The 27,113-nt window shown below is 35.2% G+C and overlaps 3 protein-coding genes and 1 long non-coding RNA gene across 4 annotated transcripts; 1 reads left to right on the top strand and 3 right to left on the bottom strand.

The window, feature by feature from the left end:
• On the bottom strand, window positions 6,292–7,616 carry LOC109712790. Its single transcript, XR_002216971.1, has 2 exons — window positions 6,865–7,616; window positions 6,292–6,690 (listed from the first exon to the last, which is right to left on the bottom strand). It is a non-coding gene; the product is annotated as an uncharacterized LOC109712790 (long non-coding RNA).
• On the bottom strand, window positions 7,861–11,964 carry LOC109712789 (reactive Intermediate Deaminase A, chloroplastic). The gene is made up of 6 exons (XM_020236546.1): window positions 11,713–11,964; window positions 11,068–11,183; window positions 10,910–10,954; window positions 9,134–9,207; window positions 8,757–8,806; window positions 7,861–8,261 (listed from the first exon to the last, which is right to left on the bottom strand). The coding sequence occupies exons 1-6, from the start codon at window positions 11,933–11,935 to the stop codon at window positions 8,167–8,169; spliced, it is 603 nt and encodes a 200-aa protein (XP_020092135.1). The 5' UTR covers window positions 11,936–11,964; the 3' UTR covers window positions 7,861–8,166.
• Window positions 13,349–17,248, top strand: LOC109712788 (NEP1-interacting protein-like 1). Its single transcript, XM_020236545.1, has 5 exons — window positions 13,349–13,614; window positions 13,864–14,015; window positions 14,500–14,583; window positions 15,104–15,271; window positions 16,324–17,248. Exons 1-5 carry the CDS (start codon window positions 13,512–13,514, stop codon window positions 16,459–16,461), a joined length of 645 nt encoding a protein of 214 aa, XP_020092134.1. The 5' UTR covers window positions 13,349–13,511; the 3' UTR covers window positions 16,462–17,248.
• LOC109712784 (putative disease resistance protein RGA3) lies at window positions 18,113–24,361 on the bottom strand. Its single transcript, XM_020236538.1, has 3 exons — window positions 23,940–24,361; window positions 20,235–23,856; window positions 18,113–18,274 (listed from the first exon to the last, which is right to left on the bottom strand). The coding sequence occupies exons 1-3, from the start codon at window positions 24,240–24,242 to the stop codon at window positions 18,225–18,227; spliced, it is 3,975 nt and encodes a 1,324-aa protein (XP_020092127.1). The 5' UTR covers window positions 24,243–24,361; the 3' UTR covers window positions 18,113–18,224.

Genomic DNA, 27,113 nt, shown 5'->3' with positions numbered 1-27,113 from the left:
AACAGTTCTTATATTTTTAATTTTTTAATCATCCATTAATTTTAATAAATGATTAGGATGCACGAGAGGGAAAAGAAAAATTAGAAAAAAAAAATTCAAAGAGAAGAGAAATTGACATCCAAAATTTTCTTCTCTGTCTCATTCTAATCATTCATCAAACTTGATGGATGATTAGAAAGTTAGAAACATAAAAATAACTGTGCTCCTAATAGTATAGTAACCCTGCTCATGTAAAGATAAGATTCTTGCATGTAGCTTCCACTAGGAAATTTTCAGCACACAATAATTCATTTTGATTTTAATTCATCGACTATGACAATCGTCGAATCACTCTTTAGGGATATGTTTAAAGGAATCCACAATTTTGTTTTACCTCAAAAAAAAAAAAAAGAAAGAAAAGAACAAAGACATGTTTGAGTTAAAAAAAAAAAATCAAATTCGAATACAAATTGAGAATGTAGAAGGAAAGAAATTAATGGTGATTTAATTTAATTACTACTTTTCTTAGAGGATTAAATGTCAACAAGGAAAGAGATAAAAAAAAATATTCTTATCTTATCTTCAAAAAATTTTGAATTATTTCCCAAAATAAAGAGATCCAAAAATCACTACAAAAAGGACCATGAACACTCAATTAAGTCATTAAACTGAACACTCGACCGCCATGTTATTAAACTGAGCACCATAATTCAAACCGACCGCCATATAACGAAACTGAGCATCTCAACTTTAATCGATCGTCAAGTCGCTAGACTGAGCAGATCTAGTTCAGATATGACCGACATGTCGTTAAACTGAGCAAATTAAAATTAAACTCAACCTCACCTATTTCAAACGACCGCTATGTCATTAAACTGAGCAATCAATCGACCATCAAGTCTATAAACTGAGTATTTAGTTTTATAAAGCCTATGTATAGTGGGGGAATGCCCCTATTTAAGCCATATACACGGTAAATTATATTAATGAAATTTTATTTGCCTGTTTTGTCTCTTTTATAATCAGCATTTATATTTGGTCTCTTAATCGAGGGTTTCTTAACACCGAAAGTGTGGGGTAATTAACAACAAACTCTTGAGTCTGTTGGAAGCCATGAACTCGTAATCCTGATTTCAAAATAAAATTTAAACAAATTTAATCTGTACTATAAATGACCACTCGCCTTAGAAATATTTACGGCGGGGCCAGTTCGTTCGCGGCAGACAAGACAAAGCATTTCCAAATTAATAGGACTATTATATAGGGCATGCTTACTTCTAATGAAATTCAAATATAATTTAATGATGGTGCGCGTGCATTAAATTGGGCAATGGAGACAGGTAAAATATAAATATTTTTTAAGTGTTTCATATTTCACCAAGATGCATCTAGATATATATATTCTTTGAATATTAATATAGATTCCTCTTACCAAAACCTTCATTACAAATGATTTCTCATGATCATAAGCTTTTGTGCAAATTTAGGAACTAAATAGTATACTTTATATCCCGATATATCGATGTATCAATTGCAAGTAGGGGCAAAACAAATTAAATGCTATTTCATGTGGTGGTAGAGATAAATATGATGCCTACTAAAAAGCCAAAAAAAAAATCAAGGACAAATTAAGTGCACTAACTTATAACCATGCATTAAGTTGATAATTAACATTTTCTGAGACAGATCGATCATATACATGCTCAATAACTTGTCAATCGATTGATTTTACTTTATGTTTTTAGTTAAGATGACTTATACTACATTAATTTAACTTTTCGTTAGAGCCTAGAGAAACTTGTATCTTTGTCAACTATACTAGCATTAAGAAACAAATAATTAGAATTTTTCACATTTCATTTTGTATTAGTTGTTTGTTCTACATCGTATAAAATTGAGAAGAGACACAGATATAGTTATAAGATCTAATTTTAGCTTAAGAAGAATAAGGTAAAAGAGCTCAAAGCCCCAAAACATACTAAGTGGTGGGGGAAAAACATTCCCCCCCCCCCCCCCACACACAATGCCCTAGTACCACTTCCCACTGTAGTTATAGCAACCACCAGTGCCCACTCCATTTATCATCATTTGCATCTCCCTGATTCAAAACATTCCACACAACCATCAATTATAGCACGAGCCGCGAATTACTACTGTTACATTTGTTATCGAGGTGTTGTTACTCAATCTCTGCAACCACTACCAATAGACATCGATAAGAGATAACTACAGTGCTTAGTTTGCTGCAATCGCTTGTCGTAATCTTTACTGTCAATTTCCGGGACCAAATATAGTGGTACGATAACATTTCCACCACTCCCAACCACCGCCACCATAATCGAACCTCGAACCTAATTAACCATCCACCTACCTCATTTTTCGAATAATAAGAACTATATCTAAAACAACACTTCCATAAATTTGAGCTTATTATTAAGCTTCCACCTTTGAAAAATCAAACATTCTTGTACATATCTACCTTAATTACAAACATCATATAATACGAATCCAAAAACAAAATCTCCGTAGTATCTTTGGCAATATTCAATTTGAATACACATCCCCCCTCTACACAAAAAAGTCACCATAGAATATTCCAAATCCATCAACCTTTTCAAATAAAACCATCCATTGGTGTTGTCACAAAAGCCCTTGTAAAGTGTATAAAATTACCACCAAATTGACTTTGTTGTTAATGTGTCACATCCATTCACACATAATTTGGTCGGCCATTTTTTGTTCTTGTGAGCTAATGGTCCCCTCAAAGTTGCTCAGTCCCCTTGCCTCATGGAACCCAATCAAACACCTTTGAGTGGGGTAGAGAGAATATATTGTGAAGTGTATGGACAGTCCCTTTACTGTATATCCTGATATTGCAAGTTGGTCCCTCATACATTTTAACTTCAACCATGTAATTAGTTTTTCAACTTTCATACTTAATTAGAGTGACAAAGCTAGCGTTAGAGTTTAGCAACTAATTAAAGTGCGTAAATGAAGCGCCTATAGATTTTGATACCAGAATAAGTCATCTACTCATGATAAAATATGCGCAATGAGGGTTTTCTTTTAATCTCCTACAAGGTCTCCATAAGATCTCAGTATAATGTATTTTACCTACAAAGAAAATAATTGGAAGATCGAATATAGTGTAGTGTTATGCACATTTGATTAATCACTCTCTTAGCCTACTAATTGCTACATTAATTATTCTTTAGCAAACAGAAGAGATGTGTCGAAATAAGATGTTCATATATCCAAATAGAAAGTGACTTGAAATGTCGGGATAGTACGTACTAGATTATAATTAACCTGTGAGCACAAACTCGTGAATAAAAGGAACCTGAACAAACACAAGAGATCAAATGGTTGACATGTGCTTCTTCCATGAAGCGGTTGGAAAAAGGAGATGAGGAGCTTTAGACGTTGGAAAACTACGTACGCAGTAACTCATATCTCTCATGAATGGTGCAGAAGAGAGAGAGAGAGAGAGAGAGAGAGAGAGAGAGAGAGGAGTATGAGATCGATCCATCCCTAGTTACTGTACCAATTTACTTTTACTTTAATTACACGAGTCCTTTGCATAGTATAGTTCATGATGCATGAGCGGTGTAGTGGTCCCAATTTACTGTTACTAAGGAATCGGCAAGAGGATCGTACCTTTGATTCTTTTGCTTTGTTTTTTTTCTTTTTGGCCTTCATTAGTGGAGCTTTTTCCAGTGTAGGATACTGAGGAGGGTGCTATATAGCTAGAGGGTTCTTTGCTTTGTAGATGTGTGCATAAGGGCTTTGAGATTAATCACATAAAGTTCGAAACTGTAGTGCTTCTTCGAGTAATTCTATTTGAACAATATTTTTTTAATTTTATTTTATCGAAACTCATCAAGAGAACTAGCTAGACTATGCAGAGTCGCTTGTCCCTTCTAGCGATATATTTATGTATGCCCATATCGATACATGAAGTCACGTATTCTAATAATAATAATTGAATTTAAGTATATTTGGCTGATTGTTTGAGCTAGACGAAGCAGATTCAAATTAAAATAGGAATTATGAAGTTGGTGAAATAATTATTGACAAATAGTAAGCTTCTACGTAGGAAACAAATTATGAGGACGAAGAAGTAATGGATAGAATATAATTAGGTGGCCTCTCAAATATATAAGGTGACAAAAAGCGTTTTCAGTGTGACTCGATTTTGATTGAGGCAATCTTAAGACTTATCCAACCCTGTCGCCATTTTAATCCTTGTTTCTTAACATGTGTATAAATATAGGTGTTGAAATTGCATTGGAGAATAGGAGAGAGAGTGTCTCTTGAGAGACACTTGGCTTATCTGAGTACTACATATTAGAGAGAGAGAGAGAGAGAGAGAGAGAGAGAGAGAGAGATTGTTGGAGAAAAAACTTGGCTTATGTGAGTACTACACTTACTAGTAGATGCGAGAGAGAGAGAGAGANTATATATATATATATATATATATATATATAATTGAGCTCCAATGCTTTTAAAAGTACCAAGTTGTTGGTGCTTGTAGATTTTTAGCCATTGGATTAAGCAATGTGCAGTTAGGATGACGTGGGCTCCCTAGGGTTGAGTGGTGGTTGGTTGAATAGTATAATCTAACGGTTGAAAATGATCATAAATCTAATGGTAAAAAATTTACAAGCATCAAGTGTTTCGTATTTTTACAAGCACCATAGCCGGACTCTATACACACACACACACACACACACACACACACACACACACACTAAAAAAAGAATTGAATCAAGATCTAACAAAAATGAAGGAGCTTAGAATAAGCAGATCGTTTTAGCCAAAAACGAGCCAAGGTATATATAAACATAAGTTACTACAATATGGTAATTTATTATTAACATAAGTTACTACAATATGGTAATTTATTATTATCTATTTAATACTCACGATGACTCGACTTTCTAGGAGCTGGAATCTGGGGAAGTTGAAACTCAATATTCTCCACTCTAATACTATGTTAAAATAATATAAAATAACTATTTTTCTCTACAACTCTATTAGATATTGGAACAAATTATCCTTATATAACTTATTTGATATTAATATATTTATTTTGTTATTATAAAATAGGAGTTACATTTTTGCTTTTAGACTTAATATCTATAATTTTAATGGATAGAATATTCCACTTATAGGCTACAAGTCCCTCAAATTTATGTTTTTTTATTGAATTTTTTGTTAAGTTATTATTTTCTTTGATTTGAATCATTCTTGATGATTAGATTAAGATTTTGTTAAATTCGATGGCTCGATCAGTAGGTAGACATCAACTTAATGGAATCCAAAATTCCATTTCGTTGGAAAGCAGTTCGAGTCATTAAATTTAAAAATTCACTACCAAATTTAATAAATTTGATAAAATTTTTAATTTACCCCGGGGGAGCAACTCAAATCAAAATAAAACTGTTGATAAGCAAAGAAAAATAAAGGGGCTTATCTTAGATTAGCTTATAAATGAAGAGGCCCCATAAATTTTTACCTGAATTTCATCTTCTTCTTCTTTTTTTTTTTTGAATCTTAATGATTTGTCACCTTGCCCTACATTTATTTGGGCATAGGCAACATCAACGTGACTCAAAAATGTTTGCTATAATGGTCTCCTAGATATGCTATATCCTGGTGCTCACTAAGAACTAATGGCAACGAAGAGTTGATATATCTATTCACAAAAATTTTCCTAGATTTGATGCTCAGAGCTATCATTAAAGCATGTGGAAAGAATCTCAAATTACTATGGTGTAAAATTTCACCTGTGGTATAGGAGTTGTACTTTCCTCACAAAGTTTGTGTGGACCAATATGTTAACAACACATATTTTTGGGGGTACCAAGTGTAAACATCACTTAGCTAAAGTTAAGAGTTTCATTTATTGTCATTTACTTCACCAACCATTATGTGCTCATGTTGGTCAAGAGAATTGGGAAGCATTTAAAATGATTGGATATTTCAAGATTTTGATGTAGAGAAAAAAGAAGAAAATTTGGCATGAAAATAGTTGGTAAAGCAAGAATTGCTAAACCTTGCCCAATTCCAAAAATAATCTTTAAGAAAACATGGTTTCAACTCACTTAAGAGAGTGAATGATCAACTCCCATGGCTTTTTTTTGTTACTTCATTATGTACTACTAATGAAAAAATTTCTTAACTGAGTTTGATAGTGATAGGACCATAACTATGGTATTCCTAAAACCAGTGGCACTTATTTTATGGATCAATCACATGCAATGTTGGGTTGGCTACAAATTAAAGGAACCATCTCAAAAGAATACATAGTTCAAAAAGAAGGTTTATCATAATATTATAATAATTCCAACAAATAAACAACAATTATCTACATCCTTTAGGAAATGAGAGAGAAAGAGATACTGAACATCCATGTAGCATACATCAAGGATTGTGCACATGGCACGGAACGAGTCAGCATGTCGAGATGAATCGCGGAAGTTTCGCATAACATACTACATAAAGAGAAAGCAATGGCTTTGTAACCTTTGTTGGATCTGCATAACAAGTCCTCGCGAAAGCGACTTGCTTTCGCAAATGGAAATACTACCCTACCTTAGTGTTTCTCACATGTTCTCTTAGTTTTCTTCCTCATAACAGCGACAGCAAGATGAAACTTTGATTATAGACAAATATACCATTGTGATCTTACTATGTAATCTTCATACACTGGACAGGTAAAGGAGACAACTGTCATGGCGGCCAAAAGTTGGAAGGTTGCAATTAATTACGAAATGTCACATGCTCAAATGCAAGGAAACAACATACATGGAAAAACAAGAAAGAAGAGATAAGAGTAACATTTAATAACAGGTTTCGATATGACAATGATAGTTAACTTACCAGATTTCTGATCCACAGATTCGAGAATTCACACCTGAGAAGAGGAACTGCAACTCGCAAGCGCGGTAGATTGGTTACTTCATTCCTGTAGCATTGACTGCAGAAACCTTATTATATTTCAGAAAGAAAAGAAACATTACTGGGATATCCACAACTCGTAATGTAAATAAGTTAATTAAGAACAAAGCTGACCATCTAATCTCATGCAATGTATCCACAATAAGAAGCACACGGAAGCAACTAGAATATGGATATAACTAGAATTAAACCTTGTCCTTTATTATTATATTTAATACCATCATGTTATTTTCCTATATATGTGATGTTTGATTTACACATGTATAAATATATTTCTGAATATTATATAAGTATCAGTACTTCAATACGTATAAAGAAAAGTATCGTACATCAAACAAAGTTGACTATTCATGTTTATTCACTGTACGCTGAATAAGGATGGTGGATGGGTGAAAGGTAGGATATGCATACTTCAATAGATAGCCTAAGACATATGTGGGCTCATTTAAGGGCCAATTTGAATGTTGGAATGACTTAATTGGACAAACCTTGTGAATGATAGAGAATTTCTTTTGTGATTGCAACTTCAAAACTTGACAAATTATCATAATCATAATTAATTTACCATACTCTGCTGAAAAAAAAAGTAAAAGGCTATACATTCATTGCATGCTACAGACATTCTTCTTCCCCGCTCCCAATCAAGTCAATTACCAAACCAATTACGAAAACCACGTAAGAAAACAAAAAGGACATGATAAACGAGATATTCGTGTATCCGAATGGACCCTACAGGGCTTCGTGGTAATTCATTCATGGGGAGTACGAGAAGATGTCTACAATTGCATAGAATATATGGCCTCTTCTACACTTTTACTTGGAATATGATAAATCACCTTGTAATTGAAGCTACTATTCGGAATATCAGAACACCCAGGTTGTCAACATAGTTTCTATTGAACTCCTACACTGAAATCATGAACCACAAAGGAAAATCCCAATAAACAAAGTTATCATCATAAACCTGTTTCAGCATCCATATCAACCCTGCCGAATTTCTCATATCATTAAGCCCTGCTCATTTCTCCCAAAAAAGAAAAACTACAATCTTGTTTCTAGAAGTAGTTTTCACCACACGCCTCAGTGAAGCAAGCATTGGTTAAATGAAATAGAAGCTGAACCTTTTAAGTTCAATAGCAAGGTGACCAAAGCATCCTGATGCAATTATTCATTAAAGATCTAGAAACAGGATAAAGCCTTTTAGGCATTGAGAGTAGAGGAGCTCTAGAGGGCAGCAATGCACTCGATCTCGATCCTGGCATTCATTGGTAGGGCTGCCACTTGGTAGGTTGAACGTGCTGGGGCTGGGGCCGGAAAATCTGCATGACAAAATTGTTGTTTTATAATGGAGTAGCTATAAAACACTTGACAGACGAGAGATTTACAGACATACGACCAAATATGCATGTTCTTAAACATATCAGAATGTATGAAAAATTAAGACAGCTACAACGTTGAAAATTGAAATGCTCCAAAATAAGGTGCAGCATAACTCAAAATATAAATGACCAAGATTTTCAGAAATCAATCATCCCACGAATTTATTAGTGACACGAGTATACAAATCAATGCAAAAAAGCCTTTTTTTTTTCATTGCATCATACAAGATATAATTAGTACAATTCAAATGATATGTACTTTCTATAATCTCATCAATTACAATCTCATACAATATCGCAGTAATAGCGAACAATCCTCAAAGCAATAAAGAATAACCATTCTTCAGAGTACCTCATTCAAAGTCAATGCACTTATTGCTAATTTTTTGAGAACAAACAACAAACCCAAGATATATTCAAAGTTTAGGAACTTACATTTCGCATATATCTCGTTCACTTTCTTGAAATCCTGCAAGTCAGCTAACCTGCAGAAGGGAAGATTCTTAGCAGTCAGCAAAAAGTTGGAGAATAAGGTTGGAATGAGGCTTATTATAAGGCGCTTATTTCACACAACAAAGTGACACCTTGAATGCAAAGTTTTAATATATGATGTGTCACTATCATACTTCTTCCAGGAATAAAACTTATTCCTTGAATTCCAAACAAACAACATTTGCAAACAAACAAGACAGCACAGAGTAACCTAAGCCATAACAATGACAACAAAAATGCCTTCCACTAAAATTTCCTTCTGCCCCAACCATTAGATGATGGTTTTGTATCTCATAACAACAGAAAGAAGTAGAGCATACATTATCGTTGTCTTTACAACAGACGAGTAGCTGACACCACTCGCTTTCAATATTTCCCCCATATTCTTCAAAACCTGTTAGGTAGTTATCCAAAAAGTCAAGAGACCAAATAATTAGAAAAGTTGCGGCAAAATACTGAAATAGAAGAACATATTGGTAAGATGAATAAGAAATTGCGAAATGATCTACATATTTTGAAAGAACCATCAATTATAACTTGAAGTCTTGAAATGCCATAACATAAATTCTTATAAAAATTTATCACAAGAATATGTGTCAAACAATTATCAGAAGTTTTGACAATAATATATAATTTGACCAAATGCATAAAGGAATCTAAATCAGAAAAGCACCCCAAAGTCCAAAGAAGAAAAAAGGTGACAAAAAGGGATTAAAAATTAATATTTTTCATCTCTAAATTTCTAAGTTGGACGATTAACAGCAAAATTAGATTACATAATAAACAACATCTATGTTTTTCATCTCTGAATTTCTTAATGTTTCTCATATCTAAATTTCCTAAGTTGAACAATTAACAGCAAAATTAGATTACATAATAACAAGAATAAGTGGGACATAAACGGAATCGTTTTCATCTTTTTGGTTGAAACAATTAAGCTTCAATATAGAAGGTATGTTAGCATGATTGACTGCCTTAAGCATGTGTAGGTGTGTTCATGTATAGCTTTTCAAGAAGCGCCAACTGCTGACTAAATTCCCCAACATCTTTTGGCTTAGCTGGAAGAGAATTCAAAATTGAATCTTTTGTATCTGGGGTTCAAAAGTTGACTTTTGCTTCTCAGTGAAGCTCATGATCTATTCGTCAAATGCACGGGTTATGCTTCCCATAATGAAAGTTGATTCAAAAGCCAAGGAAAGAAGACACTAAATGATAGTGAGTATGAGATGATACTAGATAAATAGGCTGAAACTCAAGATCTTCAACACGTCTTGCGATCTATATTGTGCTGGGCTAGTATCACGCCCTAGTTTGGCGAGGGGAGGGTTTGAAACAAATGGCCCAGTCCCAGCCTAGAGCGTCCAACCTATACCCTAACGAAAAGCTATGCTAAATTAAAGTCAAGTCAGACACTTATTGACTCTGTAATAACATCAGCGCCTTGGATCAACAGGGGAACTTTTGGGTGTCAATCAATAGGGCTACATGCAGGCCAAAAATGTTAAAACCTGAGGCCCAAACATATCTCACATTGGAGGGTTTTAAGAGTTCTTACAAGATACTCCCAAAACTTTGCTTGAGAACTTTGCCATCTTAAATTACAAGTAATAAGTAAATGCTTCAAATGACTATGCTATCATTCACACCAAACTCACCAAAAATTTCGGGAAATCATCTACAGGAAGGAGGAAAAAAAAATCACTATCATCCGTTCAGTTATTTCTTAGTCTATACACAAAGTTAATGCAAAAACAAGGACCATTTTTACTACACTTTTAATAGATTAATATAAGCATCTTAAAACTAAAAGGCTTTTCACATGTTGCAGATGCAGTACATAACCACATATGATCAGGCATTACGCATTACTATCAAAAAGTTTGCCTTAAAACAAACATATTGACACTTTAAAGTGAATGCAGCGTCAATATAAACATTGAACATAGGAATTTTACATCTCACACTATGTTTACTATACCTTCATTAGGTCAGTATCGCTTCTAGTACTCGTTAAAAAGACAAAAGCAAATTGCAAAACAAGAAAACTACGAAATGTAACTGATAATCTACGGAATAATCAAATTCGACTTGCTTACCTGCTCAGTTTGCTCTTCAATGCTGTCAGAGATACACTTTCCTGTCTACAAAAGTACGGATCACAAAAAGTGCACCAATTAGAAATTGAAAGAATGCTATTTCGCCGCAAATGCACTTAGTTTTCTAGAATTAACCCCATGAACTAGAGATGACAAACCTCGGGAACAAGGCCCAGAACACCAGAGACGAAAACAAGGTTATTGGCTTTGATAGCCTGCGAGTACGAGCCTAACGCCGCAGGCGCATTTTCTGTCTGGACAGCCTCCTTCTTATCTAAAAACAGGGCATCGGATTGCAAAGCTTGAGCTAATTATTTTTCATAAAATTCTAATACTGAATACTCCATGAATGTTTCGATTGTTTTTTCCTTTTATACCTCAAATTTAATGGTCAAGATTTCAACGTAACGAACAGTGCACATAGGAATGCGAGAAAACAAAAATTGACTTATCAAAAACAAGCGACACTACGACAACTAAAATGATTCAAGATTCAAGAATTTTACTTACAATTAGCTTAATCATATGCTAAAGATTAATTCCCGGCATACCGGATGGTTCATGATTCTCCCTTACAAAGAATGGCTTACCGCTTACACAGCTAGAGAAGCTCTAAATAGTCACATTTCGCAGATCTGTTTTCCTTTTTTGCAGAATAATTTTTTCCAACAAGCCGGATACACTACGCAGTTGCAAACATCTAATCATAATCGTTGAAAACCAATTGCACAATAACTTTGTTAAAACGAAGCAACACTGTAACAAGAGAACAAACCCTACAAAAATCTTTCCTTTTCCGGTACCTGCGGCGCTGGCGGAGGAGGAGAGGGTCGCGTTGAGGGAGGCGAAGGGGTTGTGGGATTTGCGCGAGGAGGAGGAGGACCGGAGGAGGGAGCCGGCCACGGAGACGCAGCAGAGCCCCGCCGCCGCCACGGGCGCGCGCGCGCGCAGCGCCCGCAGGTCGGCCCCCGGCGCCGCCACCGCCGCCGCCGCCGCCGCCGACCTCGCGGCGCACCACGCCATCATCGCTCTCTCTCTCTCTCTCTCTCTCTCTCTCTCGGTCGGTGGGGAAATGGGTTTAGGGTTTTGGTTTCTCTCTTGCAAAGTGCGACGGCGTTTCGCAGTTAAAAAAGTAAAAAAGAAACAGTTTTGGGCTTTTGTAAAAAATTCAATTTTTTGTGAAATTAAATAAAAATATAAATAAATGGACTAATTTTCATATCCAGCCCAATTATTCTTTGGGTTTTTGGGCCGGGGTTGGGCCTTGAATGGGCCACATATTCCAAATCAGGCCCTGAGAAAAAATAAATTTATATTATCAAACAAATTAAAGCGGGAACCATTTTGAATGAGAAGCACCTGATATCCCAGCAATTAAACAAGTTCTTTCATAACAGTTAAATTACCTTTACTGATTGAATTTTATATTTTTCCCATCTTTTTACTTTTAAAAATTACTACAATTATTCCTTTGATGTGAGTCATGTGACCTCCTCATCTTGTGACCACTATTTAATCAAAGTAGAGAGAAAATAATGAAGGTAAAAACCAAATTCTCTTACTTTTGTACTTCCCTTTTGGAATGGTGGCAACTATTAAATAAACGTTTGCTGAGCCATTTATTTCCATGCATGCAAAAAGCTTAAGTGGTACTCTCATTTACACATCAAGGAAGATATTTTCTTAAAAAAAAAAAGAAAAAAAAATGCATGTCCCTACTTTTTAATAAAAAGACATCCCTTTATTAATTTTTGGAACTTATATAAAGATGGGCACATTATTATCATTATCATAAAAAAGTTGGAGCCATTTGCGATGGATCTGCAAATTGCAACTGGCATTAAATATGTTGAATATATTAATGGAACATAAATTTATCCATCTACTGAAGGTTACATTTAGCCCCACGAGTGCTCACATTTGAGTAGAGTTATTTAAAAAAAAACTTAAAAATTTTGCTAAAATCTTCTCTACATGCATACAATATTATTGTAGCAAAAGCAAAAGCAAAAGTTGTAATAGATTTTAGAGAAAATTGTCGTGCGTTAGATCATTTAGAAAAGATGTTACAGAAGCTAGGCTAAATGAGTGATAACATTTGTAGAGATATTTAATTTTTCTACAATGAATTCAAATTCAATGTCTAAATAATATTTATTCTCATATACAGGATCATCAACTCATCCCAAATACCAGCCCACTGCTTTGGTGCAAGTGGTTTTAGGGTTTCCAAATTAGATGAGCTCCTCCATGAATGGTCCAAACCTAAAGCCCACATCAAAAAGTTAGACCAAGGATAGGTTACAAGTGTAGGCAATGGTATTGTGCATGCATTGGGGTGAGTTCCCTCTCTCACCCTCTTAAATGCTTCCACTCTCTCCTCACACTTCTCCATGCTATATATATATATATATATATATATATATATATATATATGCATTCCATATATTGCCCTGCACCAACCCCTACTTATTATCTACCTCTTCACTTCCACCTCCTCCCCCTCTCTCTCTCTCTCTCATATTACATGATCCCTTCACACTAATAAGACTCTTCCTAGCTAATTAGTAGTGCTAAAGTAGAGAGAAAGAGAGGGTTTTGAATGGAGGGCTTTTGGAGTGAGTTTCCTGGTCTTATCTTTGGCCTTTGCATGAGCTCTCTGAGAAAACTAGCTTTTGCATGTCTCACTTGCACATTTGCACTTTGTAAGTTTCCCTCTCTCTCTCTCTCTCTCTCTCTCTCTCTCTCTCTCTCTTACACACACACACACACTGTTCACTATTCTAAGGTGGAGATAACACAAAGAACTAATATTTTCTTTGTAGATAATTTTCACTGTTCCTATCAAAGGTTAGGTTAGAACTTTTTTTTGGTGTTTTTTTTTTCCCTTTTTTTAAAGTAGTAGTTACATATTCTCAGTACAATTAATTTGTGATCATGTTTATTATTACAAGGTGGAGCCATCATAGGGTCAATATCAGGTGCACTCAAAGGCCAAACCACAGAGACCGGGCTCTTCCGAGGAGCTGGAATTGGTGCTGTGGCTGGTGCAGTTGTCTCTTTAGAAGTTCTCGAGTCATGTCTCCAGGGAGAACTATTATCCAAAGTATGGCTAATTTTATTAATCAAATCAAATCAAATTAATCACATTAACTTTTCCTTTTTTCTTCTAATCTCTCTTTCTCCCTTTCTTTGTTTTCTTTCTTTTTTTTTTGTTTATTAATATGCTAAAATAGAAGAATATATAGAAGGTAATTTACATATTGAATAGTAACTATAATGGTGAAAAAGAATTAACAAGATATCTGTGACACTAACTTAAGTAGGGGCAAAGTAATTTTTCACGATTATGTAAGAACAATGACATGATTTGGGAAAATTTGAGATATTTTGTAGAACACTTGATCTGACTAGCTAGAACAACTTTCCCTAATCTTTTCTTTTTCGTTTTGTAAATTTATTCCTCTTTGTAAACATAATTAAACATATTGATTCATGGTCCCTATTCACCACCTACATATATATTAATAGGAATAGGATAATTTATTTAAATTTTACTCCTCCACTATGTATTGAATGCATGCACACAGGTGGCCATTTTTGGGAGCCTTCTAAATGGGAAAATATTCAGGGAGTGGGTGAGCCCAGCAATTCTCAAGGCCTACCAGTGGCAGGTTGGTAAATAATTGGAAATTTGGTAAAACACATATATGGAGACATCCCTCAACTATTGCCTATTTCGAAATAGACCCCTTAACTTTCTTTCTAGTTGTTCACATCAAACTAATTTTATCAAATGTAATTGTTTTACGAGTTTTTTAACTGATAAAATACTGATTCCAATATCTGATATCTTATAAAATTTGTTAGTTGTGACAAAATTTCTTAAAATAATCAGCGGTCTATTTTAGAACGGACTGTAATCGAAATAGAGGGATATATGTTTAACTATGTTAGTTTTTTTTTTTTTTTTTTGAGAGAGAGATAGATAGCACGCTACCCGCTTCGTTTATTTCATTTAGAAATAAACTTAGCTAGAAATTTGAATCAACTAAAATTCGAACTTGGGTCTCAGATACCAACCACCAAATCCTTTGCCACTTGCTCTAGGAACAGTCGGTGTTTAACTATATTAGTTCTACTACAAATATCTCTGTCAATCTTGTGATTTGATTGTAGAAACTATTATCTCAGATAAATACAATTGAAGCCAGTGACAGAGATAATTTCGATTTTCTTGGTGTTGATCGCGAAATTGGATTATTGCCGGAGATCTTAAGAAAATTGCCTGAGTTAGAGATCAGCTGTGGTGAGATTGTGGATTCATGTGGGGAGATGATCTCATGTGCTATTTGCTTGCAGGTATGGCCATTAAGCCTTAGTAAAAACCATGCAACATGGCTTTTTTTAGGCTTTTTAACTCATATATATGTATATTAGTTGGTTTTGTCCTAAAAACATGATTATTCAGAGATGGACATGATTATAAGCATGAGGAAAATGATAGTAACAAAACTAAATTCGCCATAGGTTGATAAAGTATATTGAATCGAATTTTTATTCATTCAGTAAACTTGGCTAGATTTAATACACATGATCTCTGTACAGCAATTCTCGCTTTATAAACAATACTGTCTTATATACATAAGAAGTCGGGTTTATGAAATGCATATATGACCGTCTGATTTTACGGTGATACACAAGTAAACTGATACTTTTTGAAGGGGATTTAAAGGTTTTCTTTTTGTTATGTTTTATAATTTTTTCTGCAAAATATCACATGCATGTATGGTTATGTATTGAGAGCAATGAATTAATGTGGTGCACATGCATGCACTATATAAGGTGGCTGAGCCAAATGCAAGGTGACTAGGATGTGTTACCTCTTATGAGAGGGTCAGTTGTGAGTGAAGCACAAGCTAGCTCATGGGAGGGACCATGTAAATAAGTTGATCCTAGGTTTTGAAATAATCATAACTCAAATTAGTAGCTAGATATGGTTGGTCCACTATATATATTTATGATAAGGATAAAGTTAAACCCAAAGTGCGTTATCTTTAGTCCTAGTGTGTTAACTTGACCTGTTCTTTTGTGTAATGTGAAGTGGCAACAAAAGTAAGTTGATGTTTGTAGCAATTTCCATCTGCTTGTACCTTTGCATCAATCAAAAGCACTGGATTTAGGACATGCTTAACTCTGCTATAGGACAGTGCTGTTAGAAAAAGAATTATACAAATTAGACTCGGCAAATTATTTCTTTAATAGAATCAGAAGCACTGAATCGAAACTTTCGCCTCTTAAGGCTCAGAGCTCATAACTAAAAGTGCTTAGACATTTTGACATGAACAAATCTATACCAGTAGGCATATGTTATTCATCATACTGATGCATGCAAACTTATTTTTTATGTGCAGGACTTTAAGAAGGGAGAGAGTGCAAGGAGAATGCCAAAATGTGGGCATTTGTTTCATACACTCTGCATAGACAGATGGCTAGTGAGACATGGATCTTGCCCTGTTTGTAGGCAAGATGCATGCTTAGAGCACCATTGAGATATTTTATGACTTAGTAGCTTCTCTCCTAAGTTTTAAACAGGCCACTACTCTGATTACAGAGCAAACTATAAATCAATTGGCAAGGGTAATCATAAAAAGGGTTTGCAGTTTGGAAAAGATTGAACAGCTTTCCTTCTCCGGAAACTTTGACAAGCAAAATGGATCGGAAGTGAGCCAAAATAAGCTTTCGGGACCCAAACAGTAGAAGCTTTAGTCTGAACTTGTGTATGTTGTATGATGAAACTATTGTGGAGGACATCAATGAAAAAGTTGTTAGTGTTTTTGGGAATGACAAAGAAGGAACACCACGACTTAGTTGATCTGAATCTTGGGTCCACTATGCAAAAGACAAATAAAATCATCTATTTCAGATCCTGGACTTGATTGCCAAAAACAGTAAATAACAATCAAGATCATCTTCTGAGAGAGAACTAAATTACACACTGATGTTGCTTTGGAACCTACTAGTCTCATAAGAATAATCTCCAAAGTAAAGAATTCAGGATTTCTACCAAGCTAAAGCTCACAGGTCGCATGCTGTTCAGCTGTCTGAATGTAATGTTAATCTAAAGGAAAAAGCATGGGAAGTAATAATCTATAAAGGCAAATACTTGCAAATATAATGAATCAAAAGGCCCCATTGAAACACACCACAAAAGATTCTTTTTTTATTTTGTTTTTTCGGAAGAAAAATACACCACAGAGGACTTAAAGAGGCACAAATACATCAATATACACACACACTGTGTGAAGACTCCACTATTACACTGAACATATCACAAAAGACTTCAATATATCAAGTAAACAGAGTTGAAGGACAAGTACAACATACCACTAACTCTTTTTTTCTTTTTTTTCTTTTTTTTTTTTTTGTTTTTTTGTATGTAGAGAAAATACACACCAGAACGAAATTGAATACATTAAATAAACACACATAGTTTGAAGGACCCATTAAAACATAAACATAATTTTCATTAAAAACATAACTCTCTTTTTTTTTTTTTCTTTTTTCTTTCTTTTTCTTTTTTTTTTGCAGAGAGTAGACACACAACTAAAGAATTAAATAATTGAATAAACACGCACACTGAATCAAGGGCTTAGACACTAGACTTTTTTTTTTTTTCTTTTTTTTTCTTTTTTTTTTGGGAGAGTAAACACGCAACCAAAAATTATATATATTGAATAAATACGCACACTGAATCAAGGGACTTTTTTTTTAGGGCTTCCCACTAGACTTTTTTTTTTTTTTTTTTTGCAGAGAGTAGACACGCAACCAAAAAATTATAATATATTGAATAAACACGCACACTAAATCAAGAGCTTTTTCCCTAGACTTTTTTTTTTTTTTTTTTTTTTGCGGAGAATAGACACACAACCGAAGAATTAAATATATTGAATAAACATGCACACTGAATCAAGGCTTTCCCCCTAAACCACAGATTAGTTAGATGCATGCATGGAAACTTGGTCCAATGGCAATAGGAAGTTGGGGCAAGGGCCAAGGGCCAAGCTAAGCACACTTTTTTCCCACTTTTTTTTTCCACTAATTTATTTTCTCTTCTTTTTTTTTTTCTCTTTTTTTTCTTGTTTTTTTTGTTTGTTTGTTTGTTGTTTTTGAGGCTGACAGAGACCCTGTAAAAACAACGCCAAAAGGTAAATGACAAAGAGCCATAAAATTGCGCTAAACAAAAATAGACCACAACATATACCTCCAATTCCGTCCGTTTAAGCAAAATGCAAGACCATCTCGATCAAGTTCCTTAAAACTTGAGTACGCCTAACAAAACGATGAGTCCTGGATGCCGCAAAACTGAAATGAGATTATTTTGAAGTGAGTTAGTTAGCTCACGGGAGTCAACCAGAGTATTAGTACTAATGCTTAAGTCCTTAGGATGAGATATCTCAATCACTTTAGGTAATATAAATTAATTGAAGCAAAATGTAGAAAAAGTAATTTATGTAGCATTGCAGAGTCTATGCATAGCAGCAAAAAATAAAATCAAGATTGCTCATAACGGATTGATTAGTAAATAACACAGATGTAGTTTTGAGAACATATTTATCTTCACAAGAAAGCTGTTCAAGCAAACAATTCTATATTTCTATCTAGCTAGATATCATGGGTTCTCTGCAGTAAAATGTTTATTACCGAGTCAAAATAGTTCATAAGGAAACTTTATTAAGAGAAAGAAAACCTCTTCTAGACATTGTTTTACTACTTATCATGAGCTTATTGAGCACAATTGTACCTATGAAGTAGGTTTTTCATCCCATTTTATATCAACAAACTAAAATAAAAATGTTTTGATGGATCGACCTTCATTAGAAATTGTTTTTGAGGTATATACATTTTACCAAATTCATTCGTGCATCAATGAAGATATAGGATAAAATATGTAACATAAGGTTCTACAGAATCTAATAGGCCATAATGAACATCCAAGTATTGATTGACTCACAAAACAGTGAAATCAAGTTTTACTAGTGAAGGCACCCGCGCGTTACGACGGGTCGATTCCATAAAACTAAATAAATAAATAAATAAAGCTAAAGAAAGAAGAAACAACGAAAAAAAAATAAAAGAAGAGTCAAAGAATAAAAAAAAAATACAAATAAAGAAACTGAAGACGAAACAACAATTGCTACAGTAAAAGTATAAGAATAAAAATATAAAAAGTATTTAAAAAAAGAAAAAAAATATATAAGAAGAGTTACATTTATAACACTAATAAGAGTTGAGAATTAAAATATCATATGTTTCATAATTCGAGCCAGAAATTACAACTAATCAAAATTTGAAGACTAAAGTATTGTCCCTTATAGTTTGAGCAAGAAATAGTAACCCAAGAAAGTTTGAGGAGTAAAATTTCACGCATCTTATAGTATGAGGACCAAAACTACAATTTATTTTTTTTATGTTTTGTTTTTCTTCCAAACAAAGTCAAAGTTGAGCATTGATCAGTTTTGTTTCATTACCGATTTCATATGAGGAAAGAATATGTTAAACTATCGAATGAATTTTAGAAAGCCTAATTGTTAAAATTAAAAATCGACCAATTATATTTTGGATATTCCAAAAAAATTTAAATGTAAAATTGATCGCTTATTAGACCATAAATATGGCATTGAAATTTTGCATTAAACTCAAAATAAAAATATATAAAACTTTTCTGAATTATGAACCATTTTGAATCAGTTATCCAACCTTTCAAAATTTTATTTTTATTATCCAACTTTTTTATACATTAGATTTGAGTAAGATAATGGTACTTTGAATTCAAAATTTGAATGCATCGCTTAACTTTACTGATTTAGTTAGTATATTTTATGCGATTCTCGCAACTAAATTTGGTAAAATAAAAAATTAACTTAAACTCCATCAATCTTTCTTTTATTTTTTATTATACAATCTATATCTAAATGCTCAATATTATAAAATCAAAATTTATATTTAATACAAACAGCCTAAACTATTTAAAAGTTATGCGTAAAAATTTATATATTTGAAATTTTTGTAATAAAAAATAAAGAATTAGATTGGACTTAAAAAAAAAAAAAGGTTCCAAATCATCTTCTCTATATCTGAAGAGAGAAAAATTTAAGAGACAGGAAAAAGGAAAAACTCACCCTTGCCCTCTGCATGCCACGTGGATCCAACTATGTTATATATATATAATATAGATATATAGATATAGATATAGATTATATAGATGCCATGGGACTAAACAGAAAATTTAGGGTGAAGGAGCAGTTGCAGCTGGTAGACTTACCTCCTCCTGATTGTATTACTTCTCCTTCAATGCAAATGTAAGGAATGTAAGAAATCTTTGGAAAGAAATAGTTGGCATCTAGGCACTGTTGCTTCAACAGTGGATCGCATCCACGGATAGACAAGCTTTCGAGTGAAGGTGGCAGATCATTCTGAGGCAGAGAAGTTATCAAAGGACAATTTTCAATGCATAATTCCATGAGGGATTTAAGAGTATTTAGATCCTCAGGGAGGTATGGGAGCTCTTTGCAGTTCCGGATGCTCAAATGTTGGAGTTTGCTGAAGTGCAAAAGCTGTGGCTGATTGGTTAGAAATTTCTGGCAACCATCTATATCCAGAATTCTCAGTGAGCGAAGTTCTGTAAATAGATCAAGTGTGAGAACAGACGTGTTCACCAAATAAAGGCGATCGACGGCTGTAAGGTGCTTAAATGAGTCCAGCTTAAATGAGTCCGGCATCTTCAATTTTTGAACTTCATCAGAATTTGCATGTGGACAGCCAATAATCTTTACAGTCTCAATAGAGTGGAGAAGTGGATTCTGATGACCGAACCGAGCACCTTGAGTAATAAAACACTCACTGACTTCAATCGTCTTGAGAGATACGTGAACATGAGAGATAAATAGCTTGGGACAATCAATAATAGTCAACTCTTTTAGTGCAGTGAGTTTTTTAAACCCTTCGTCCAGATCAGATTTGAGATTTTCACAGTTCTTGAGCGATAACTTTCCAAGATGTCTTCGGAGTCCTTGTTGCTGAAACAAGCCTATACTTAGGGTACTCAACTTTGGGCAGCTACTAATATGCAAGGTTGAGAGAAAAGAACCTGTTCCCACCATCTCAACACCACCTGTCAAGCCCTTCTCCTGTATTCTTGGAAGTTCTTCCAGTCCAGCATCTTCAATAATCAATTTTGTTAATGTAGGTGGTAGATCTGGCAGCAAACAAAGCTGCGGGCAGTTTCGTATCTCGAGTTCAAAGAGTCGAGGAAGAAATAGTTGATTTGAGCTTTCCCCAAAAGAAATTAAGTATGGACACTTGCTGATGTACATGGAAGAAATGGTCGGAAATGCCAATGGAATCCCTTTGCTGCTGCTACTGCTACTGCTGCTTTCTGGTAGCGTGACCTCCGAAAGGCATACATTGAAGAATGCTATAAGAGAAACCAGTCCAACATTTTCTAGACGGACATTCTTAAGTTGAGGGATGTAAGGAAATCTTTCTAGAGTGGGACAATTTCGAACAACAAGCTCACAAAGGCAAGGAAAAAACTGACCATCCTCTACCCCCGTCCACTCTTTTAAATTTGGCAGGTCATCGATCGAAAGTTTCTCCAACCTTGGAAACCCTTTTTTTACCGAGTCATGACCAAGTGATTGACAGCTAACTTTTTCCAATGCATGCATACCTTTAATCTCTAGGATCTCAAGTTTAGGCAGCAGCTCCAAAGGTGGGAGGTTTTGCAAATTAACACAACCAATTAAGTACATGGATCTTACGTTGGAATGACGATTATCTGTTAGCATCCATTTGGGTGGGCTACGACCGACATAACTATCAATTCTTAGCTCTTTAAGATTGTCATGTGGCTGAAGGCATTGCAGGACTTTCTCATCAAGAGTAGTTTGTGCATCATCTACTTGTCGTATGCCTTGTCCCTCAGAATCCCATGATAACCACAGTGAAGTTAGGTGCTTCGATTCCTTCAAAATCCCCTCTTTAGCCTCTCCAACCTTGACAAGATGGAGATCCGTAACATGGAGAGGACCCCTAAGTTCGGTCATGCATGCGAGGGCGTTTAATTCATTGCTGTTCCCAGCACGAAAGTTTTCTAGCTCCTGAAGGTTTGTAAGCTTTAGGATTTGAGATATTATTGAACTTGTCAGAGTGTCCGCACAAATGTGTCTCAAGTTAATCAATCTATTCATCTTTTCTGGCAGTTGCTGAAGAGGGCACCATTTAACATTTAACACCTGCAGATGGTAAAGCGAGCAAAGGTCTTGAGGCAATGACGTTACTCTGTTACCACATAAATCCAAGTATCGCAGGTGTTTTAAATTATCGATCGAGCTTGGCAAATCTGTCATACATGTATGAGATAAATCCAGCACTCTTATGCTTTTGGCCTGTTGGAATATGGAGTCGAGAAGATTACAGAATGGGATAGAATCTTTATACCCACCGAAGAATAAAATAGTGCGCAGATGCTTTAGATTAATATTATTGTTCTTTAGCGCACGCTCTAGTTGCAGTAGATCATCAGTCCTAACAGTTATGTGACGAGCTGTTCTTGACGAAAAAGCTATATGACGAGCTATTCTTGACAGGATTCCCCGCGGCCGGTCAGCAAATGTGAAGAACTCATCGGAACCAATTGATTGTGCCAATTCATGGATCAAGCTATGCATCATATATTTATCATTCCAAACAGGTTGAAAGAATGATCTATCAACTAATTCCTCAAAGTAGCGATCCCCAACATCCTCCGGTCTTTCGTCACTGCTAGGAGGTATAAAGCCTTGTGCCACCCACATTTGGACTAGCTTATCTTTCTCGAAAATGAAACCTTGAGGAAACGCTGCGCAGTAAACAAAACAATGCTTTAGCTGTCCATTTAGATACTTATAACTCAACCAAAAGGAGGGGGAAATGATATTCTCTACGTTCCACAAATCACTCTGCAGGATTTGATCCCAATGGTCCTCATCTTTGTTTCGGCTTAACACACTTCCCAGTAGTTTGGCGGCCAAGGGTGAGCCGCCCAGCCTACTAGCAATCTCCGAACCTATTTCTTCCAATCTCGACTTCTCTTTAACCTTTTCGGACGTCCCGCCGACGTTCTTTCCCAAGTTAGAGTGCTCAGCAGGGTCGTCTCCTCCGAACGCAGAGTGCTTGAACAGCCGCCAATAATCGTCAGCATCCAAACCACTTAACGTCACCGGGTCCATCGGCTCTATTTGGCACGCCACATACTGAATTTGAGACGTCACCAAAACTACGCTTCTCTTCGCTGCTAGTCTAAAGGGCTTGCATAGGTTGCCCCATTCTTCGGAATTAATCACTTCCCAAACGTCATCGAGGACGAGCATGAACCTCTTGCCCGTCAACAGACGCTCGAGATCGGCCTGCGCGCCCTGTAAACTGCCGTAGTCCTTACGAGGCAGCAGCTGCAGCTGCAGCTGCTGCTGCTGCTGCTCTTCATCCAAAGCGCTGTGTATCATCTTTACGGTCAGCTTTCTGACATTAAATTTGTCGGACACGTAAACCCACATCCTCGTCGGGAATTCCCGCTTGACGAATTCGTGATTGTAGATGAGCTGCGCAAGGGTGGTCTTACCGACTCCTGCGGTGCCTACTATGGGAAGGACGCCGAAACCTGATCTGTACCGGAAATTTTCTCCTCCCCCTCGCTCGAGCATTTCGAGTATTTGCCGCACCTCACCTTCTCGCCCGAACACGCGTGCTAGAGGTAGCTGTGAGGTCGTCTCCGGGGAATCCTGGTCACCGTGTTCCGGTTCCGAACCATTTAGGAAATCAAACTCATGATTGAAATCCTTAATAACACTTTCAATGTCATCGACTGCTTTTTCCAACATATCAACGCCAGTGCTCCCGGGCCAAAGCTTAAGAGAGAGAAAAATGAATAAAATAAGTAAATAATTGAAAATCTTTGAGGATTTTAAAAATTACCGGCGAAATTACTAACATTGAACTTGCGAGATTGGCGCTCGAGATGCTGGTACTCGAAATCGTCGAGGACGTCGTCTGCGGAGTAAATAGCATCTCTCAGCTTCGTCAACTGAAGTCGCTGCTCCCGAGTGAAATGATAGGTCTGTCGCCGCTCGGCGGCCGTGAGGAGGGACCGGATCTTTGGGAGGAGCTCCTCCAGCTGCTCCAGCTTCATCTTGAGGCGGTTGCGTTTCGTGAATAAAGTGAGGCCTTTGTTGACCAGCTCCGTGACGATCGCGGAAATGAAGGCAGACGCAAAATGCCCCAGCACCGGCTCCATCCTGTCTGCCTCTTCCTTCCTGCTCGCGGCTTTGCAGGGAGACGGGAGAGGAAGGGGAGGCAAAGATTTAAGTGCCGTGGCAGGTTTTTCCCAAACCTGCTTGTACGGTATGGTAGGATGCATCGTACTGTATTGATATATGTCGATCATATGTCGATATATAATAGTATAAATTTATTTTTATTTTTTAGCAATAAAATATTTTAACTGTTTATTATATATTTTTATTAAATTTTTTAAATTTTATTGAAATTTTTTTTTACTAATTTAAAGAATAGAAGATTTTAAATTGTGTCATCGGCATAAAATTTGTATCGTATTAATATCTTATTGACATGATACGACACAGTAGATACGATCCGTATCGATTGACACTTAAATTTTTGGAGGAAGGAAAGAGACTACAATAATATTCCAATGACTTTTCAAAAATTTTTAGAAAATAAAGAGCAAAATATTCTTCTTATATATTAATTTTTTTTTACCTTTCAATCCGACCAATCAAAGAGAATTATCCCAATCACACTCATACACTATAAATCTCACACTCACCAATCTAAGAATTTAAAATTTTTTTAAAAAAATAATTATATTAAAAATATTGCTAATTTTAATGGACAAAGTGTAGGATTTATACCATACTTACATATACCTGATATACAGCTAGCATTACTCAGTTCAAATATTATCAACTAAAACACTGGTCAACTTTGGCGTCAACTTTGGCAAGGAAAAAGCGCAAAAAAAAAAGAAAAGAAAAGAAAAGAATAATTATATGTGAGTGCACTTTCAAATTTTAAATTCAATTTTATTTTTACATATGTACATTGGTTCAAAAGTGTATGCTTTTTCCTGCCAAAGTTGACCAAGCATAGTGTTGTAGACTTGTAGTTTCTTATACAATATTCCCTTTTTTTTTTCTTTTTTTTTCTTTTTTTGCTTTTCCCCGCCAAAGTTGACTACGCACAAAATGTTGATGGCCCCATGTGTGTCAGACATAGGGGTGGAACTGGGCCGGGCTTGGGTCGGGTATTACTATGCCCAAGTCCGGCCCAAAAAAATATTGGGCTTCGGGTCGGGCTTTTACCCAATTTTTTTTAAATTGAGGCCCGGCCCAAGCCCAAGCCCAATGCCCAATACCCATCGGGCTTTGTGGAGGCCCATTTAAGCATTTATCATATAATACATAAATACTTTTATTTGTATAAAATTAAAATAAAATACCTATTTTTAGTTTTATCACATCAAAGAAATTAATATCTAACATCAAATATATCATAATATAGAACTAAATATTTTGTTAATATATAATATATCCTCATATATATAAGTACATATCATTAATAACAATATATACTATATATGATATACTATAGATAAATAATATATATAATTAAATATTTTATTTTGATAATTAATATATCGGGCTTTTGGGTCGGGCTCGGGTCGGGCTTGGACGTGCCCAAATAGGCCCAAAATTTTTTCGGGCCTAAATTTTTAAACCCAGCTCGAACCCAAAGTTGTATTTTTAATACCCAAAGCCCGACCCAAACATGGCCCATCGGGCCGGGCCTTGCTTAGGAAAATATAAGACTTAACAACAATCTAAAAGAAATAATTAATTACTATTCCGACAATTATAAAAAACTTCTAATTTAGAAAAATTAAAAGAAATGTAGAAAAGTAGATACTCCAAGAGACATCTGTGTACGAAGTTTGCTTGAAGTCCACATCTTGATTCATACATAACAAGAAATTAAAACAATTCATGTGTTGATGTACGATGAATCCTAATTCTCAAATAGATAAAGAATACCAATCCATAAGATTCACCTAAACAATAGCACATTTGCAGATAATTATCCAACTTTAAGAAGCCAGCATTAACCATCCAAACAATCCATCCATGCAATTAGTCATTTGAATCTTAAGTACATCAATTTTTTCCGGCAATCATTAGTATTATGAGAGCGAAATGATGCAAATACCATTAGATCGATCTACGTATTCAAAAAAAGAGGATTTAGATCTCAATGCCAAAGAAAAGTTTCATTATGCAAAAGAGAGTTCATACAACATGTATTAAGCGTCTCAAATGAGTGATCAGAATAGTTACAGAGGTTCTGAAGCAGTGCAGCAGGTAAAACAGAGATCATCCGCACATGAAAGCACCTGAAAGTTTTTCATTTCGGTGGAAATNAAAAAAAAAGAAAGAAAAATATAATCGAAATTAGAGGGAGTGAGAAAGTTGAAATTTTAGAAAGAGAGAGAGAAAGAAAGCTTAGTTTAGAGAGAGAAAAAAAGTTGAATTTTAGAGAGAAAAATAAGTTTAGAGAGAGATATAAGATTAGAGTGTAAAGAAAAATAATATCAATTAGCCGGCGGGTAGGAAGAAAGAAAGAGATTAGATATATTATGATTACCCCATTCCATTAATATAAGGATACCCACCCTCCCTCAAGGGAATGAGATTAGTACTTTGGGGTGAATTTTATTCCCAAGTGAATCCAATATTATCAACTAGATTACTTAGTGCGTTTAGCCAAACACCGTCATATTTTTTTATTCCCATTAGATTACTAGGGATCGATTGGACAACGTAGTCTAACCACGAGTTCTCTTCGGAATCGTTTACATTCCCGTGTATATGCAATACACCACCTACAGCCCAGCCCTGTACTAAGATAAGAGGGATGAAAACAATTTCAATTAATCTCTCAAAAAAAACAATTTCAATTACTTGCTTACTATAAATTATTGTAATACTATGAATTAATGTCGTCACAAGAAGACAACTACCATAAGTAGAGTGCACAAATTTTTTTTGTTTGCAAACTAGTGGGTACCAAACGGTAATCAAGTCCAAAATGC

The sequence above is a fragment of the Ananas comosus genome, linkage group 7 (genome assembly GCF_001540865.1).
Source record: "Ananas comosus cultivar F153 linkage group 7, ASM154086v1, whole genome shotgun sequence".
Taxonomy (NCBI): domain Eukaryota; kingdom Viridiplantae; phylum Streptophyta; class Magnoliopsida; order Poales; family Bromeliaceae; genus Ananas; species Ananas comosus.
The sequence above is the reverse complement of the archived record's forward strand: the minus strand, read 5'-3'. Positions and strand labels throughout refer to the sequence as shown.

Coding starts and splice junctions, on each gene's coding strand:
- LOC109712784 (XM_020236538.1), bottom strand. CDS start 24,242: ATGGAGCCGGTGCTGGGGCATTTTGCGTCTGCCTTCATTTCCGCGATC. Junction 23,857..23,939: donor GCCAATCTCGCAAGTTCAAT/GTTAGTAATTTC, acceptor CTCTCTCTTAAG/CTTTGGCCCGGGAGCACTGG. Junction 18,275..20,234: donor AGTAATACAATCAGGAGGAG/GTAAGTCTACCA, acceptor ATCTCATTTCAG/TTTTGCGGCATCCAGGACTC.
- LOC109712789 (XM_020236546.1), bottom strand. CDS start 11,935: ATGATGGCGTGGTGCGCCGCGAGGTCGGCGGCGGCGGCGGCGGCGGTG. Junction 9,208..10,909: donor TTGAAGAGCAAACTGAGCAG/GTAAGCAAGTCG, acceptor ACTACCTAACAG/GTTTTGAAGAATATGGGGGA. Junction 8,262..8,756: donor GAACGAGATATATGCGAAAT/GTAAGTTCCTAA, acceptor TTTGTCATGCAG/ATTTTCCGGCCCCAGCCCCA.
- LOC109712788 (XM_020236545.1), top strand. CDS start 13,512: ATGGAGGGCTTTTGGAGTGAGTTTCCTGGTCTTATCTTTGGCCTTTGC. Junction 13,615..13,863: donor CACTTGCACATTTGCACTTT/GTAAGTTTCCCT, acceptor TATTATTACAAG/GTGGAGCCATCATAGGGTCA. Junction 14,584..15,103: donor TCAAGGCCTACCAGTGGCAG/GTTGGTAAATAA, acceptor CTATTATCTCAG/ATAAATACAATTGAAGCCAG.